This window comes from Haemaphysalis longicornis, unplaced genomic scaffold (assembly GCF_048455015.1).
Source record: "Haemaphysalis longicornis isolate Haplotype H1 unplaced genomic scaffold, Haemaphysalis longicornis Haplotype H1 scaffold_3, whole genome shotgun sequence".
Taxonomy (NCBI): Eukaryota; Metazoa; Arthropoda; class Arachnida; order Ixodida; family Ixodidae; genus Haemaphysalis; species Haemaphysalis longicornis.
The window spans coordinates 74,102,661-74,121,361 of NW_027526335.1; the positions used below are offsets into that span (position 1 = coordinate 74,102,661).

Below are 18,701 nucleotides of genomic sequence, written 5' to 3' on the forward strand. Positions count from 1 at the left end.
AGCTGTTTACAGAAATCGACGGCACCGAGATGCCCAGCCAATGCTCCACTGGATCCCCTAGCCAGCCTGCAAGCATCGCTGCTGTCAAATCATGCGCCACTATGGATGTCGAAAAACTGGTCGTAGTGGGGCCCGGACTTCGCCACTGAACGTGCTGCTGCCAGCTAGCTCCTGACCAACTTGGCGGCGGCGGGAGTATGTTGAGAAATAAAGATGCGCAGGCAGGGAGCGATAGTAGGGGGAGTAGCAGAGGAGGAAGAGAAGGATCAGATGGCGCTGACTGCCTCGCGAATTGACTCCATCACCGTATCGGAAGCCAGACGCTGGTCTTCTTTCGTTACAGGCGCCATTTGCAAATAAAATAACCCAAGAGGTACCATTAACAAAACTGTCACAAAAACGTGGTTCAGGGTGACATAGCTTTGTATTGCGTCCCTCAGTTTTTCAATCAGCACAAATAGAATTTCAGGTTAAAGGAGCTGCTCATGAATGCTGATGAGCTTTGGTAAATGTTCCGGGAACATCAACTAAATGAATTCATTCATACAAGATTTTAAGATATAAGGTGGCTGTGTGCTAAAGGGCAGGGAATAATCCCATGTCCATAACATTTCCATAGACCCAGTTTCTATTAAGGTCTTGTTTGAATGAATTCACTTCGTTGATGTGCCCAGCTTGTTTCTTTTAGACACAGTGGTCTTTCAAATAAAGGTACTTAGTATTTTCATGGCCGTTTTAAAACATGTGATTTTGTTTGTTTAGAGGGGTGAAGAATGATTCTCCAAGAGATGCTTTGGAAGGATTAGACGAGCAGCAGGACAGCAAGTAATTAAGAGATGAAACCAAAAGCCTAGGAAAGTTCAGGGGGAACAGATAGATTCATGGAACTGAGAGGCACGAAAGACTCACAATTGGAGGGTGCAGGGTGAGGCAAGGACATGGAGATAGAAACGGTGATTGCATAGCGTTAACATGTGATGTTCGGGGCTTCACAGAGGTTGTGCTTCAGCCCACCCCTGCGGCGACGTTTCGTGCCTTGGGAGGTGTGCTCGACTTCTTCGTCTTCACGGGGCCTACCGTCAGTGACGTGGTGAAGCAGCTACAGCACGTGGTCGGCAAGCCAGCCATGCCACCCTTCTGGGGCCTAGGCTTCCATTTGTGCCGCTTCGGCTACAAATCGCTGAACAGAACACGCTACATTATGGAGATGAACATCAAGGCTGGTGTGCCACTGGTATGATCAAGACAGCGACAGTGCTTCAATTATTGCCATTCATGCTTTGAGCGGGGCAGCAGCATCCCCTACTAAGCTGCCATGTTTGTTACAAAACTAACTGCTTTGATGGACCTATAGCGGTCAAGCCAGTTGATTCCCATCTGGGAAAAAAATGCTTCTCAGAGGGGCGTAATCAGGAAGTTGATGGCATCCCATATTTAAAGGAACTGCTATGGGATATCTTTGTTGCAGTAATCCGTTAAAAAATCAACGAATCGGCATCACGTACTGCGTTATTCCTGCACATAATGTGAAAAAAAAACTGTTACAAGTAATGCAAATTCAAACTATGAGTGTAGTTGCTTACCACAGTAAAGGCACGACTTCCTTCGCGGAGACAATTCCCTCGTCCTCTAAAGAAAAAAAATACACAAATAGCAGTCTCCTGAAACTAGTTTGCAATATCCTAGAAACATTTAGATAAAGCTTGAGTGTCAAACCCGTCTTTTTTTATTATCAGCAAAAATATTGAAGCTGAGTTTTTATGACACCAGTTAACAATGCAGCAAATGAGGCTTGTGTCATCTTAAACAGAAATAATCTTGTTTCATATTCAGTTTAAGGAGCTTCATTTTCTGTCGAAACTGATTCCAGCTTTCTAAGGTATGGGGCCTGTGTTCGGTCCTTACTGCAGAAAAGAGCGTTTTTTCTTTAATTCGTCGCTAAAAGTGTTTATGCAAGCATAGAGACAGCAAATGTTGTAGATAATCTACATAATGTTCAGGCAATATATACCAACTACTGCTCAAGGTGCATTTTAATGAGGAGTCTTGCTGCCAGTGGCTTTTTTTTTAAATTTCTTAACAGGACACCCAGTGGAACGACATTGACTACATGGAAAGGAGTAACGATTTCACATACGATAAGGAAAGGTTCCAAGGGCTCCCAGAATTCGTACAAGAACTTCACGATTCTGGTCGTCACTATGTCGTTATTGTGGCAAGTACTTTTGTTATAATAACACTTTTTTGTGTGAAGAAAGAAAAGATAAATGATAACTAAGAACTTACAAATAGCCTATTCGTGCCTTATATTGTCAGTGGGGCAGCATATACATGTGAGAATTTGACCCACCATTAAGTTTTAGATTGACTATGGGAGACAAAATGCATAGCTCTGCCTCACCACTCAATGCGTTCTCTACCTGATATAGCTTTGGAAGCTCCTATAAATTTGTCCCCCCGACTTTCGGTTTTTGTGTGCACTACTTTGGAGCTCTCGCGTGCACACCTGCACTACTTATTAGCATTGCCTCCCAAACTACTATTTAAATCCTTACTGTTTCGGGCTTGTTTTGCAGTTGCATCATCTGTCATGTGTTGCTGCATATCCACCTTAAATAATGGCAGGTTAGAATGAGAGTGGAGATGGGGACTAACAGCACAGCACGCGATGCTCTCTATCAAACAAGCCCAAAATGCACACTGCCAAACCAAAGTTCCTGCTGTCAAGCGTAGAGTAAAAACTTGTTTTTTAATTCCATTGAGGGCTTATAAACATCAAACGGAAGATGTGTTCATTAATATTACAGGCGCTAAAACCTAACATTCACCGAATCTTGCTGCACGGAGTGTGGCATGAGGAAGAGCGTTCACATTGCTGATGCGGTAACTCTGTAGAGTAACAAGGATGCATGGAGAAACCGTGCAGGGATGTAGTTTCAGTGAACGAGGCTTGTAGTGCTACTTCATCACCTCTTGGAGCGTCCCCAGCAGGGATGGTCGCCTAACGATTACGCGAGCCACTCGACAGTCAATGCAAACATAAAAAACTCTCTGACAAGAAACGCAACTTTGTTTCCAAGCATGGAACCGCAATGGGAACTTTTTCAATTTCTGTATGTTATGGGAGCCTAATCAGCTGTCAGATGTTAATGGTATGCATTTAAAACTTGTTTGCTTTTTGCAATGTGAAGTGCAAAGGCTCATATCCTCCACAAATATTCCCCACTATTGTCAGTATATAATTATCAATTCAACGCTATCAATTGCACACTTAAAAAGTCCATTTGTTTACATTTAAAGATGAGTGAATATCTACGAAGATCTAAAAAACCCAGTGTCTAATATGAAGGGCAGTGTTAAGCACTTTGTGAAGACCTTCGAACAACTTTTACGAAATGAATGGATGATAAGGGGGGTGGGAATAAGCGATGAAGGCTAGCTTTTGAGCAGCTGTAATGAATGTGCAACAACTGCAACATGCAGGATCCTGCTGTGAGTGGTTCCGAAGCCCCTGGCAGTTACCCTCCATATGACGATGGTCTTGCCATGGACGTATTCGTCAAGAACGTCACTGGAGGCATTGTGTATGGAAAGGTGGTACCATATATGTTCCTTTTAGGCATGTGGAATTCTATTAAGCATACATAATTATAGCAAGGAAGCTTGGATCAGCCAGATGAAACAATTGACTGCAATGCAGCCTAATATAGACTGAGTGCAAATTTGACAATTTCGAGCAGTCTTGTTCACCTACCCGTTTAGTGTTAACAAGATTTCTTGCATAAATTACGCATATTGTTACTTCTTCTGGCAAATTTTTCATGCGGTGTTTAAAAGAGCCTCTTAATTACTTCTCCAAGTAAACTGCCATGCTGAAATTGCGACGCATTATCTCAAGTATTCCATTAAGAATAATGCTGAGTTTGCGGACTGATCAAGTCACAATTAAAATTGTTATTTCTTCTTGAAGTGCATGGAGTTATTTTTATGATGCAATGAATCAGAGCTCAACATAAAACGAGTGGACGCATCAGCGAGCCTGCCAGTCGACACGCCTCGTTCTCGTGTCAAGAAGTGTCTTCTTACAAAGCCTTTCTCTGGTCATGCTCCCAGGTCTGGAATGACAAGAGCAGCGTGTTTCCGGACTTCAGCCACCCAAACGCAAGCGACTACTGGTACAAGCAGTTTTCGAGGTTCCACGATGTCGTCCCGTTTGATGGTGCTTGGATTGTGCGTATACCATGGCAGTTCTTTTCTAACAAAATGTAGGCTAAAACTACTGATGGCAACAGATTGGTCATAGGGGCAGCAAGTTTTGTTGCCACAATCATGGTCATAGTTCGATGCTGCTTTGCCAGTTTGCTCACCAGGAAATCACTCCATGCCCCATGGAAAAGAGTAGATATTGCAAACGAATTGCCGGAGTCAGTAATGCACAAAGAACTTTATTTTGGGAAAAGTCACCAAATCCTCTCAAAGATAGAGAAAAAGGCCGCAAAAAGTAAAAATAACAAAACAAGGAAACAATAAAAGGCTTAAGTAGCCATCGAATTAATTAATGATGAATCCAAAACTCCAGGTTGCGATGCAGTACTCGGCTTGGCCTTCAGATTTGCCCTTACTCTGTCAGAAAAACAGCGAAATGGTTGACTGCTGAGGTGAGAGTACACATACGGAAGCTGAATAGGGTTGCGGCATTAGCTTGTTTATTGAAAAATAATTATTGGTGGGTTGATAGGTGGAGTTGGTGTCCTCGTCTATTCTCCTCTCCTCTTCGGGCTAAAACATTTCTTTGGGGAGCAAATGGCCCCCATGCCCACCACAGCCTGAATACACCTGTGATTATAGTATATATGGATGCCAGTACTGAATAAAATCGCAGACATTATGTTATAACAACAAATATAGAAGTTATTAATATGGTATATATGGCAGTGATAGCAACAAAATTAAATAAAAGCACAAATTAAGCATCCATTAGGTTGGTGGCCTGATTAATAGAGCTGAAGCTCTCTTTAGGGCAAAAGAAATCCACCATGGCGCACCAGAGACTAGTGGGGGTAGGGACAGTAAATTACCTTTCCCTTGAAAATCTCCTACAACTTCAAAGCTCAGTATTCTTCTTTCCTAACTGCACAGCATTTATCCCTCCGTATATGGTTCATAATGTATGGCATTTATGCATACGCTGCTTAGACATGTAACGTTTCATTTCTGTGTCTCAGATATTACTTATTTGCCCAATTTACGCATGTAATCTGGCTTCTACATTCACCAGAAATGCGAAATTGTGGTAAAAGTTCAAATATTGCATGAAAGCGAAAGTCTCCAACGTTTATCCTGATAACAGATCAATGGCGCTAGGTGATTTATAGTGAAAGGAGAAAATCATGCAAAAATTAAGCGCCCACCAAGAAGGGGTTTCGTGTGTTTTAACTTTCAGTAGGGTGATTGCACAAACAATTTCTGAATTTTGTACGGTGCATTCTCTTGAATAGGGTTGGGTTTGTTGTAACCAAGAACCCACTGTCTGCTTGTCCATCCTACGAATTCCTCTTTGTGTTCACTGCAACAACACTGCCATCGTCTATACAATGCTGGCAATGACAAATACATAGCTGTTGAGGTTGTTTCCCATCGCAGCTAGTGCTGATACTTTGGTTGAAGAACACTGATATACCTTAGTCCTTTCCACCTTCTTGGGCAATCCAACTAAGCTCACATTTCATTTTACGGCCAGTGCGGATATACCATAGTTGGCTTTATGCCCTTCCACGTCCTCTGCCAATATCCCTTAACGCCAAAAGACACGGGTTGTTCTAAATTAAAGGTAAGTCCTCACGACAAGGAATAAACAGTGTTCCTTGAGGAATACAGCATTGACAGCCGGTGCAATCACACTTCCGTTTAACACCAATGCTTTTATATGCCTATTAAAACTACAAGGTTCGAACACCTCCTTACATGTTCAAAACACTGCATTAATTTTTGCAACGTATTCACCTCCAAGAGATTATTATTTTCATGCAGATAGAACGAACTTAAACACGTCAAGTAATATCTGCCACAACTGTGTTTCTGTGCACCACGGGAAGGACATGAACGAGCCGTCCAACTTCTACGATGGCCACAAGGACGGCTGCCCGATGGATCAGAAAGAAGAGCGACCACCGTATGTTCCAGCTGGAGAGAAGATGTGCTCCAAGACGCTGTGCATGAGTGACCGCCACTTCATTTCATCTCACTACAACGTGCACAACATCTACTCGCAGCTGGAGGCCCAATCTACGTACAAGTATGCCTTCCTCAACATTCTCGTTGGGCGCAAACTTTACTGACCTCAGAGGTGATAGCACCAAAGCCTTTTAGCTCTTTGTTCAGTGGCGAGCGATAGCTGAGCCTGTGCTCTTGAGTGAAGCCTGAACATCAATCTTTTCTACCAGAAATGCAGAATTTGAGAAGCCACCTCATTTTCAAGCCACAGCGTATTTACCATATATTTTTTAGTGTGAAAGTGCTATTACAGCTACATTATATAATTTCAGGCAGATCTAAAATCCTTCTCTATGTGAAGCCTGCCTTTTTTTCAGTTTTTAACTCGCTTATGCAAAGATTGCTTCCCATCAAAGGGAGGAACCAATATGGTTATTCGACGGCCCAATGTCGGGTGTAACGTGATTAACTGGTACTTTCAGCTTGATCTACAATGAGGATTGCAGCGAGCCATGCGTCGGGTTTCTTTATAATTTTTTGTACAGCCCGGCCGCGCCCAATTTTGTTATCTGTGCCCCAAGCGAAGCGCATGTTCAATTCTTTATTTTTATGCCGCTTGGGGTTTCTCATTCAGATAAGGAGAGTGCTTCGCCCTAACTTCACTAGCCTAGAATACTTTTTTTTGATATACAATGTTCTGGATGTGTATTAACGGTTCGAGAACTACTCGCGCTGAACGATAAAAAGCCTGTAGAGCAGACGCCGCGGTATTCGATTCGCCGACACAAGTCTGCGTACGTCACTTTGTTGACTGCTGCTTCGCCGCCTGTGTATTAAAGCTTTGAGTTGTTAGGGGAGCACAAGTTCGCCTCAATAAACTTGTTTTTCCTTCAAGACAGCTGCGTCGTCTTTGGCTACGTGGCAGTATAATGTTTCTTGGCGCTTAAAAAGGGTCCTCCTGAAATGTTGCCTGAAATAAATAGTTCGATGCCATTCTATAGTTGCCACATGGAAGTGTCTGCATATTTTTATTGATTATTCCGACTTAAGACTACGAAAAGCCTGGAAACTGTGCCGCTATATCTTCTCTATCTTGGTACGCTTCGCTTTATTTTTTTCTATAATTACCCGGGGGAATAATTTCTGCGACGCTCTCTACGGACATATAGCTGACCCTTGGTTTGTTTCCCGCAATAAACGTTTATACTAGAAAGTCAAAAGGAGCTGCACATACGCCAATAAAAAGAAGTGATACTCAACAGCATTACTAGCACTTATCTAGGGCTGCAAAAAAACATAGAAACATACACATTTTGTGACGTACACCAACACTGTTGTTTCTTTTTATGCCCCAGTGCGCTTGCCACTATCCGCAACAAGCGTCCCTTCATCATCTCACGGGCTACTTCTCCGGGTCAGGGCACCTGGTCGGGCCACTGGTCGGGAGATATAAGATCTTCCTGGGAGGACTTGAGGCTCAGCATCCCAAGTAAGATATGCCGCAGTGGACACATCTACACTCGTGTCCCCAATAACATCTCATCTATCAAGTGCACGTAAACATCCGCCAATTAATATATGCTCCATCATGTGTGTCACTTATGTGTCTCTTAGAGATGACATACAAGTGTACTTACATACACGTGACTGTAGATACCCAATTAAAGGGACATTGCAGTGAATTGGTCAAGCTCCCATTTTTGCTTACAGAGCGAAGACTGGCTAAAATTGACACACTTATCATCGTTTATTCGGTTGATAAGTCGGTTTTATTTTATAAAGACCTAAAGAAGAAAAACTACCATGCGCGGTCTGCGGCGCACGCACCAACTAAAGGCTGTGACGTCGGGAAGAGGGGCACCGTGATTTGGCGATGTTCAAGATTAGCATTGAAACAAGTTTCGGTTTCGGTTCTGCAAAACAATATGCTTGACATCCGACGTTATCATTGGATGGGCATTCACGATATCTCAATAATCGCCATACCGAGCTTCTGCCATGCTGTCGGCTGTAAAATGCCTAACATAAGTATCTCAGGACGGTGTGGAATTGTAGCAATCCCTAGCCGAGGCCTATGCAGTGGATGAACGCCCTCCGCGTCACCGCAGACACTCAAATTTCTTGCGCTTTTCCCCGATATTTGGAGATTGCCCCACTAATGCCTGTATCGTAAAAAGCGTGTTCGCACTAGGCCAAGGGTCTGCTGATTCTTGCCAGTGGACCCTGCCCGCAAGCAGTCGGTGCTTAGGGCAACAGCACACCAACGAGAACTCGCGAGCGCGTCAGTGTCAGTCTGCGCACGTTCGGCGAACTCGCTCGTAGAGCAGTGCACGTTACGGCACAAAATAGGTGAACTCAATATAGAAAACATCGACCGAAAACGAAAAAATCAACTTACAAAAAAAGAATGTACCCTGGGGGACTGGAAATTGCGACTTGCAAAACATCATGCCAGGCACTCCACACAAGTAGGCAACGGGCCAGCGCTACCAGCGTTGAAAAAATAACATATGTAATGTATAACCAGTTTACTCTTTTATTTAGTTTTAGCATTTCAAGCAGGTTAGGTGACTATTTGTGGTATAGCGCTCGTGCAGTAAGCGTCCCCCAAATTTCCAGAATATCTCACGTCTAGCAATTGCATTTCTTAGACGGAAAAACGTTCGCAGATGCGTAGTCGTGCTGCTGATCGCTGTGCTTGCTCTCCCAGCACAAAAAAGTGCTTCCTGCTTCCTAATTTTACTCTGCAGGGCAACAGTTTCAGATTATTTTATTTCCTTAGTACCTATATTAACTTCGCCGACTCTTCTCCCTCCTTCAATTGGCCTTAAATTTTCCTACTAGCGTACCAGTCAGCGAAGCGTCGCATATTCGCTTGCGCAGCGCTTTTTCAGTGCTTTTGCAGATCGACCTGGACTTGTAGCTTGATATAGTGTACAAGCTAACATACTAAATAAAGGTACATTCTTCCATTCACAAATGTGTCGTGGCTTAGCCCTTTCAGCCACCGTTCTTCTATATGAAGATGCGACTTTCTTTGTCGTTTTCCTCGTGAAAACGAAAAGAGTTCTTGCTGCAGAGCGGTGCGGCTGATTTTCTAAACCTACGGAAGTGACAGGTAACCCCATGTGATGTGGAATGGCGGGACCGCACTCATAAACATCGTTTCGAAATGGACGCCACCAAGTTTTGTGGGAGCTCCGGTGTGTTGCCGTCCTATGTTCGCTTTTACTCCGGCTTAGATCTTTTATAAAGGCTAAAACACCTCTTTCATGCGCAGAAATTATTATTTCACCTCCTTGTTTGTAAACTGCCTCAGGATAGTTTTTATGTTTTATAGGGAAAAGCAGTATTGAGTAATAGTGTCTCCGTGTGAGGGCGCGACGCCATTTGCGTAATAAGTATTCTAGAGAGACTAAACTTTTTTTTCTTACCTCTAGACACTTGACACTGCTAAACCTCCAAGTATGGAATTTGTCTGCAGTGAATATAATAATTCGTGACTGAAAGGGTTAGTTTCAACTGAGCGAACGAATTGCGACGACCCGTCGATGGTCGGCGGACTAAACGCTGGGCCGACTGACTCTGTCGGAACGACGACGAGTCGTTCCGTCACGCCAAGTCGATTCTTCCTGACGTCACACGAAAACGCTACAGAAAATCAGCGAGGATGCAGAGAGGAGGACAGCGTTTTCGAATTGATTTTTCTGCAAAATCAATTCGCGTAAACGCACTCAGAGTGGTCGAAATATGGCCTATGGACTCCGGACTACAATTTGCGTTAGTAATCCTGCAATGTTTACAATCACTTCAGTGTCCCTTTGCAGGCAACAAGTACAGTGAAAATTTTAACCCAATATAAAACCCTATTCTCATATAATCTGCCCACAGAAATTGCGAGATACAAAATATGGCAGCTGAAATACGTCATGCACGCTGCAAGCAATAAGCACTAATTGGCAGTTTTAAATCGAAATCGAGAGGAGCGCGGGCATTATGGCCAGGCTGAAGCAATGTTGCAACCAGCAAGCAAGTGGCCGGCCAGCAAGCAGCTCAAAAGCAATCGTGTGCGCAACCCTTTTCCGCAAGCGCGGCAACCCAGGGAAACGCGTGCCTACCAGAACACAAGGGTGATCTCTAGCTGCCCGGTGTGCTCTTAAGCAGACTCGAATGCTTCAAACTGTATATTCTTCGAACCAAAAACACCTCAACCTGACTAACAAGGCATTTGATGGGGCTCCTGGTCATGTAACAGTTTATTTGATGGTATATGTACCGCACATTTAAATAAACTTGCCGAGGTAAAATTTAGGTACTGGTGGCCTTTAAAGGAGCCATGAAGACAAAACACAAGTTTGGTTCATTCAAAATATTGCCTCGTTAGAGTCATACTGACACCACTTTTAACGTAACCTTCGCTCAAATAAGCTATATAGTTAGGAAAAAGAGGAATGGCCATGCGACTCACTAGCTCATTTCCCGCAACAGAACCTATGATGTCATACCAGATTGCTCTGCGATAGGCGGAGTACGGCAAAAGCAAACACGAATTAGGCAGAGCTTATAAGCTTGCCGAACGAGCAATTTGCGCCTACATGTAATGAATATCTATTTTACAGCAGTAAGAATGGTGCGGTAAACAACGAAAGCTACGAAAATACACGTAAACATAGAAGTACCGATGCGCACTGCTGTTGGTACTGGGTGCACTATGCTTGTTTTAGCTGCACAGCAGTCCGACGATTTGGAGTTGTCTTGTACGACGTTGGCCGATTGGTGTAAGCGACGTTGCCTTACGTGACCGTGTTTGTCAAGTATACCCCCTGTTTCACGAAGCGATTACTTTCTACCGTAATAAAAACAGGCCAGGTGTAAGTACGGTCAAAACCAAAGCAACGGCGGCGTGCAGAGTATGCTAGTGGCATCTGGGAGGTTTGACGGCAAGCAAGGCTGCAGAGCCGAATGGCGCAGTGGAAGTTCTTCGTATCCGCACCGTTATGACTTCATTGTAGGCGTCACCAAAACACACGATTTGGCGGGAGAATCAAAATACTAACCTAAATTGATTAATTTCTCAGTAAATACAGCTTCATTTGCTGCCACGAAAGCGCTGGGGACACTATAAAACACGAAATCTTTCGAATAAAACAAACTTGTATTTTGTCTTAGTGGCTCCTTTAAGTGTAAGCATATATACTTAGCAAGAAATTAAATTTCGACATGGGAAAAATTTCGGTACACGGCTGGATTTGCACTTACTCAGTTGATGTGCTGATGTACAGACAGAGTTTCATTGGGATGTTTAATTTTTTCGGCATGATTGGCAACTCAGCTTTATTCCCTTCCCGTTCATTTGGGATTTGAATTTAGAAAGTAGATCTAGGATTGCATAGCAGGCACTACTTAAAGGAGTACTGACATAAAATTCCCGTTCTACGTTTTTTCGCTGCTATGGGGGCCTATTAGCCCACTAATCATAGAATGGCACATTAGACTTACGATCGCAGCAAAAGCAATCATTTACGGAGTCGTTTATTCACGTAAGTTTCGGTTTCGACAAAACAAACGTCGAGCGGCCGCCATGGAAGGAGTTAGCACCTAACGTCACCATTCTTGACTCAGCACTTATTTTTTCCCTATGTTGTTCAAGTGTTTTTTTGTGTAATAATGCCTCCTAAGCTCTCATGCACCAATCTTAACCACCTTTTAGACATGCTGAGCATCGGAATGTACGGTATCCCGCTCATCGGAGCAGACATCTGTGGCTTCAATGGCAACACGACCGTAGAGCTGTGCGCCCGGTGGCATGCACTGGGTGCCTTCTACCCTTTCTCGAGGAATCACAACACCGACGATGGCATTGTGCGTTACTCAAGTATTTCCACCCCCTTACTATTCTCTATACAGTGGAAGATACACCGCTATGTTTAACAAACCAGTGTGCAGCGGGCACTGTGTTCACTGTAGCGGGTGTTTACTATACAAGGAACTGTTCGATAGATCTGCCTCTGCCACTGCATTTGCTTGGAAATATACAGAAGTGTTCATTATTTGCAACTGAAGGTGCATAACTGAGGCAGAAATTACACCTCATTCAATTGAAAGTTTTGCAAACACAGCCCTAACTGTCACTGGCTGCAGATATAGTGGCAAATAATTGTGGTGGCTTATGGTGACACCCTTACACTTTTATGGCTGACAGTTATGCAATCGAAAGTGCAGTTTCAATGAAGGTACACATTTCAGCTCCCACAATCACTGCAAGCCATTTGCCGAATCTGCAAAGGTTGTATTTAAAACCCATGGACTAAGAAAGCTGTGCATCGGCTATTTTATTTAGTGTCATTTGAAAGGTTCAGTTGAATCCGTTTATGAGAGGCACGTGCATGGGAGAAGTTTCTGTCTTTTATATGATACGTCTCTTATGAGCCTGGAACCATGGTTTCACTAACTGATCAACCGACTAAAACAAGTTCAGATGAATGCTACAGCATATTGCAAAAAGTTTATTCTAGTTTTGCTTTGCCCCCAGAATTTGTGAAATAGTTCTAAATCTTTGTGTGTTTCATGACTGTATTTATGCTGTTTTTTACAACAGCTTCTACAAGATTTCTGTCCTTTCAGTGTTGGCGGAACATGAACCGTAGATGTTGAGTTCAAAAGCATGATGAATAGCCAGAGTGCACAGCTTTTTCCGCTGTGTGCTCTGGATATTCATCACGCTTGCGTAATTCAGCATCTGCAATGCTTATTAATTGGGAGCTACGCGATTGGGAGAGTCCACTGTGCACTCCCGGTATTCTTGGCTTGCACAGAAACTCGCAGGCACGGTCGCGTTTGTACGCATGGCCGTAAGCTTTGGCCACTTCCTTATGTAGCCTTTCCATTGGCAGGGCTTCTCGCCATCGTTTTGTAGCTGACTAAACCACTGTTTACTTGCTGAAATAAATTATAATCAATAGCTACTGCGGGTGTCTGTTATCCCCTTTTATTCCACAGCTGAAATAACTCCAGTAGGTGGTGGCACCGCATCTGAAGTTAAAGTGTCGGTTACAAGTGAGATTGTTGACCAGAACTTAAGGATAACTTGTCCTTTATAACCAACTATCTTCTACACCCAACGTCTGCAATAAAAGAGGTCAATTTAATGGGAAAGATAGGGGAGCCATCCATGTGGGTGAATAGTGTCTCCTATACCCGATTTTCTTTTACATCCCTACCTCTTGAGGTTCAAGCCTATCATTGCAGTGCTTCTAGTGACATTTTGCCAGTTTACTTTCTTAAGTTATAGGTTTGTGGCCAATTTTCTACACATATGCCCCCATTGCCAGTGAGAATATGCGATTCTAGGTACGCTAAAAGCGCTCTCCTATGTCAGCAACAGATACTGCTCCTGTCAGGACGGGGGATATCGAATGTACTATTACGAGCAATATGAAAAGGAACACAGGAACGCGTAGATAACATCCTCAGACCCAGCTATCAGTGATACGCAGCGGGCGTCGTCGGAAACAAAGTGGAAAGGGGGACGCTGTTCTAACAACTGTTCCCATTCCCGCCATGCGTCTTATCGGCTGTCGGACGATGCCATATTATCGGCGAAATGACGTATGCTGCGGCTTTGTAGAAATGCCAGCGTGGTGGGGGTGCCAACAGTTAGTGTAACAGCTTCCTCCTTTCCCCCTTTGTTTTTCACAACGCCATCCGCGTATCGCTCTGAGCCTGTTTCGAGGCTGTTTGCCACGTGTTCCTGTGTTCCCTTTCATATTGCTCATAATAGTACAGCATCTGTAATTCTTATACTGCAAAAACTTGGGCAGCCCATTCTAAAAAAAGTTGAGAGAAGTGTGAACGCTTTCTAGCATCACCACAGCATCAAAAGTACATCAAACCCTTTGCTAGAAGTGCGTCCAACCTCTGCTGAAAGTGCATCCAGTCGATCGGGAGAACTTCAAAGACCCAAGTCACAAACTAAGAACGAATCCACGTAACAATTCTTCCAGCACTAAGCAAACGCTTCTACGAACGATTTAAATGTGTAGCAACACACACATGGTATATGAGATAAAGGTACACTATTGTACTCCCTCTTCATGATCGATGCATGTGTTGTCTTATCTAGAACCATTCCTTTTTCATTTTGACGTTTTGACACAATAAAATCGTGGTTTCACAGACGTGTCGTGTGTCCAGAAATCTTATCACAGCTATTCGGTCGACCCACTGGTCTATAAGGAAATGCATTAGTTTTTTTATGTGACGCCATCGGTCCCACTAAAAAAAAGCTCTTGTTAATACATTGTGGGCTGAGTCAGCTATGGAGCCAATACAAATCTGTGTTGTTTTAATATTTAGCATGCTCGTTTTAGATGCAACGCATCTCATGCTCGCCCCTCTGTCCTTCCTGCGTCTGTCCGGCGTTGTCCGCACAGATGCGCCTCTCCTCCTCTCCTCTCTCCGATAGCGAACACTCTCTCCCAAACAGCTGCGGGTTGGTGCAGCGCGCTCTCACTCCGTTGCTAGGCGCCAGTGGGCGGCGCTGCGCGCGTTGCGCATGTGCAGTACTCTCTCTCTCCGCGCTCTCCTCTCCTTCGGGTGCTGTCAATATAAAGCGGCATGCCTCGCTCTGACGGTTTCAGTCGACGGTCGTCCGCGTTACGCTTGCACTCTCTCGCAGTGCTCGACGATTGCTTGATGCAATCGTCAAGCCCCTAACTGTGCGCTTTGCGGACCACAAGGCACTCATTCTCGTCTGCAATAAAGACCGTACCTGAGCATACGTGTATTGCATGTGCATTGCATGGTGAAAATGGAAAATTGCGCCCACATCCCCTTCGCGTGAGAATCCCTGCTATAAGCGTAATCAATACGATGGAAAACGCCAATGGAACCCCCCATGAGATGCGTTGCATCACACCATGGTTCCCGCGAGGGGAGGTGGGCGTAATTTTTAGCACGGTAATATTTCCTAGGCTAAGAAAGTGCGCGAAAAATATATGTCTAAACACGGGGGGCTGGCAATTCCGATAAGTTTCGTTCAGATGAGTGTGTGGTTATGCCTCCGGCTTAGTGCTCAAAGTGACTAAGCGATTGCACTTTGAATTTCTAAGCAACTTCCTATCCAGAGAGGTCCCAACGCTTATATGACACCTGCATTGTCTTTGACTATTGACATATATAACAGCACATGCACGCCACCAACGATTCAGTTCGCAACATATATGCAGCATTTCCATAACTGAAAACAGGGTTTTAATTATTCCCATTGCTCTTCATTCTTTTCGTATCTTGCAGGACCAAGATCCTTTTAGTATGGGACCGATAGTAATCCAGCATGCAGTGGCAAACTTGGAAGCCCGCTACCTGTTTTTGCCTTACCTGTATACGCTCTTCTACAGAAGCCACGTCTACGGAGATACGGTTGCGAGGCCTCTGTTCTTTGAGTAAGCCATTGGCTACTTCTGACGAGAATTTCTGAATCTTCAGTTGTCACATAATTGGGATGCCGTGAGCAGATAGCAAGGAAGGGACTTTACAAAACATGTTTACCTAGTACTATTCATGGGCCCCACAATCAAAGATTGTGCGGCCCATTTTCACTTTTATTTTACTCTCACTTCTTAAGAGTAGGCATGTGCGAATAGTAATTTTACCCATAAAAGTGGAAAAGATGTGAACAATACGTTTATTCAAATAATTCGAGTCTCAAAGCAGTTGCAAAGTATTTGTGACTGAGACGTAAGACGCTCTTAGAATGTGTGCTGGTGCATGTATCTGGTTTCAGATTTGCATGCCTTGTTGCTTTGCATATCGCTATGCACCAGCACACAGCGTATTTTACTTCTCCATCACAATTGCTTAGAAGTTTGTGTAAATAGTTTTTTTCAATGACCAATAAGTTACTACTAATAGCTCGCAAAATTAAGTACTCATTGTGTTTGGCCTTTCGCCTAGAGTGAGGCTTGCACTTGGCGTGTGTAAAAGACCAAATGTAAGTGAAAGACGAAGGCAGATATCTTTAAAAAAGGCGAGAGAAAGGGGTGTATGGCTAGATTTAATTGATTTGTATTAGGAATGCACCCTAGCTCAAATGAGTCTCTTTATACAGGGAAAAAGCAGTCTAAACTTTGCTATGCTTTAGCATTAATTACTTCAAAATTTTTAATACTGATGGAAGCAAATATCGAATACTTAAAAATGGTATTTGCAATGCGCACTTAGGGTATATTTGAAAATTTTTTATCAAAATATTCATAAAAACAGTGGTGTATTGGTTTCACCACAATGCACCTGTGTGAACAGCCATTGCGATTAGATGTGGGCAAATAAAAGGGCCCAGCATACATTTGGCTAAGAATTATGGTCTGTGCTGTGACATTACACCATGCAAGGGTGGTGCTTTAAATTGTTATCTAACAGATATACTAACAATGCAAGTTTTAAGCTTGTTAAATAATATAACAGATATAACCTTGTTTTGAGCTGAACTATGTCGCTGACATTGTTATTTGGCGAACTGGTTCCCTTTCCCTTGTATACAACGATTTTTCATTCTAGTGCATCTCAGCAAAGCAGACTCCTGCAAATTTTATTCGAGTTTAATTTATGAAATTGGCCTGTCGATAGGTATGTTGTCGCCAGGCCCATTCTTCTGCAGAGTGTTCGCTTATCTTACTATATTTGTAGAGGCGGATGTAAAAGTGCACAAACAACACTGCCATTAAGCTTTAGTCACATTCTGATAAATAATTTTTCGAATTTGAAAATAAAGCATAATTCCGCATCATCGCGATTAACCCTTTCGGTGCCACTGACGCACCGGTACATTTTCACATTTCCCCTCTGTAGTGTCACTGACGTAACAGTACGTTCTCTATTGTGCATTAAAAAATTCGCGCCATAGTGCAACATTGGCGCACAAGGATCGTTCGTGCCATCGGTCAAATCTTTCTAGTAGCTCATATTTTCCCTCGCCAACTCCTTCCCGGTATATTGAAGAGTACGGAGCGACCGCACCCACCTTTCGTTGCTGGGGGGCTTGGTCGCTCCGCGCGCTGTATTCTGTCGGGATGAGTGACCATGCGGCCCGCGTACTAAAGTTGTAGTGCCATCCGCAACTGGTTTCTACGTTGTTTTTTTATTCTGTTCCCGCGTCTGCTACGGTGGGCCAGGTTTTTCCAGTGCACCGTTGCCTCTCCAATATACAGAAACATGGCTCAATCGCGGCTTTCACTCGCTCGCCGCGCCCTCACTTGTCGCTATGAGCGGCAAACGAAGTTGCTGTATCAATGTTGTATTGCCTTTTTATCTCTCTCTGCCATCCTGATTTCGCAACGCGCCATTTTTGTGCCTTGTGCGGGCTGCTGGAAGTGCTCCTTCCATGCGCGCGGTTACTTTCGGATGGTGGACCACGCGGGCCTTCGACTGCGGACAGGAGCGATCGTTCGCCTGCACGGCAAACTGAAAATATCTGAAAGACAGGGGATTTCTCACCCACGCGCTCTCCTTTCGACGCGTTACGTTCTGGACGCTATCACAGTCAAATAAATCACTATGCTGCTTCCCTGACATTCCGGAAACCAAACTGACACTGGGGGTGCGTCACGGCCAGAAACACCCAACAGTGAAAGGGTTAAACTATGGTAATGGCCATGTATTTTATTACGTAAGCATGGGGAGAAATTTTCATGCTCTGTTCATTTATGCATCGCTCTGTAAACGCAGCGAGAGATAGAGGAGCAGAGAATGACAATGGAGAGAGTGCATGAAGAGAGCTGCCTTCGAGGGTACAGAAAGCTACCTGTGCAATGCTGGAACCGTCACCATGGAGACAAGCAGAAGTACGGCTCACCAGCTGTGACTCCCACGACTGCTTGCACTCATTGTAGAATAGAGCCACTGCATGAAAAAAAGAGGAAAGAATGGGAGGGACGGCGGTGAAATGCTGATATTGGTGGGCAACAAAAGGATTGACAAAATCAGCCAATGCCAATGCTAAAGCGAGCAAACATGACCACTGAGATGGTTGGAACGCTAAGCATGGCTGGCGCAGTGTGCGAGGAACGTGCGAGAAACTACACATTGCGGACTTCTGGAGCCCCGCAAAGCGTACGCATTGGTTTGAGCCTCAAATTCAGATGGGAGGTGCACAAGATGCTCACACATTGCTAAAGGATCTGCCAATATGTCTTCAAGTAATTATTTGTTACATTCAGTTACAGTTTTTGTCAAAATTTTGTAGGCCGAGCCATAGGCGTCTGTACCACAAAGAATTAAAAGAATAAATTTCATCCTTAACGCTTGGCGAGAACGTGAGGGGGGCGTGCGCGTGACCATGATGTGCGTTTGCTTAAAACGCGGGTCGGGGTCTCTCCCTGAGACGGACTTCGCGCCGCCGACAGAGAGGCTCGTCATCGCTGCCGTCAAGAGAACCCACAAGCGAGTGCTGCCTAGCGCATTGCATTCTGTGTCCAAATATGGCAATAGGA

General features: G+C 44.1%; 1 protein-coding gene across 1 annotated transcript in view; it reads left to right on the forward strand.

Annotated features, from left to right (window-relative positions):
* LOC144174636 (lysosomal alpha-glucosidase-like) overlaps positions 1–18,701 on the forward strand; it is a 78,170-nt gene that overhangs the window by 43,606 nt on the left and 15,863 nt on the right. The window contains exons 7-14 of the mRNA XM_077703422.1: positions 996–1,234; positions 2,084–2,215; positions 3,484–3,594; positions 4,114–4,230; positions 6,096–6,295; positions 7,569–7,702; positions 11,924–12,075; positions 15,508–15,656. Coding sequence (XP_077559548.1) covers positions 996–1,234; positions 2,084–2,215; positions 3,484–3,594; positions 4,114–4,230; positions 6,096–6,295; positions 7,569–7,702; positions 11,924–12,075; positions 15,508–15,656 — 1,234 coding nt within the window. The remainder of the gene's footprint in view (positions 1–995; positions 1,235–2,083; positions 2,216–3,483; positions 3,595–4,113; positions 4,231–6,095; positions 6,296–7,568; positions 7,703–11,923; positions 12,076–15,507; positions 15,657–18,701) is intronic.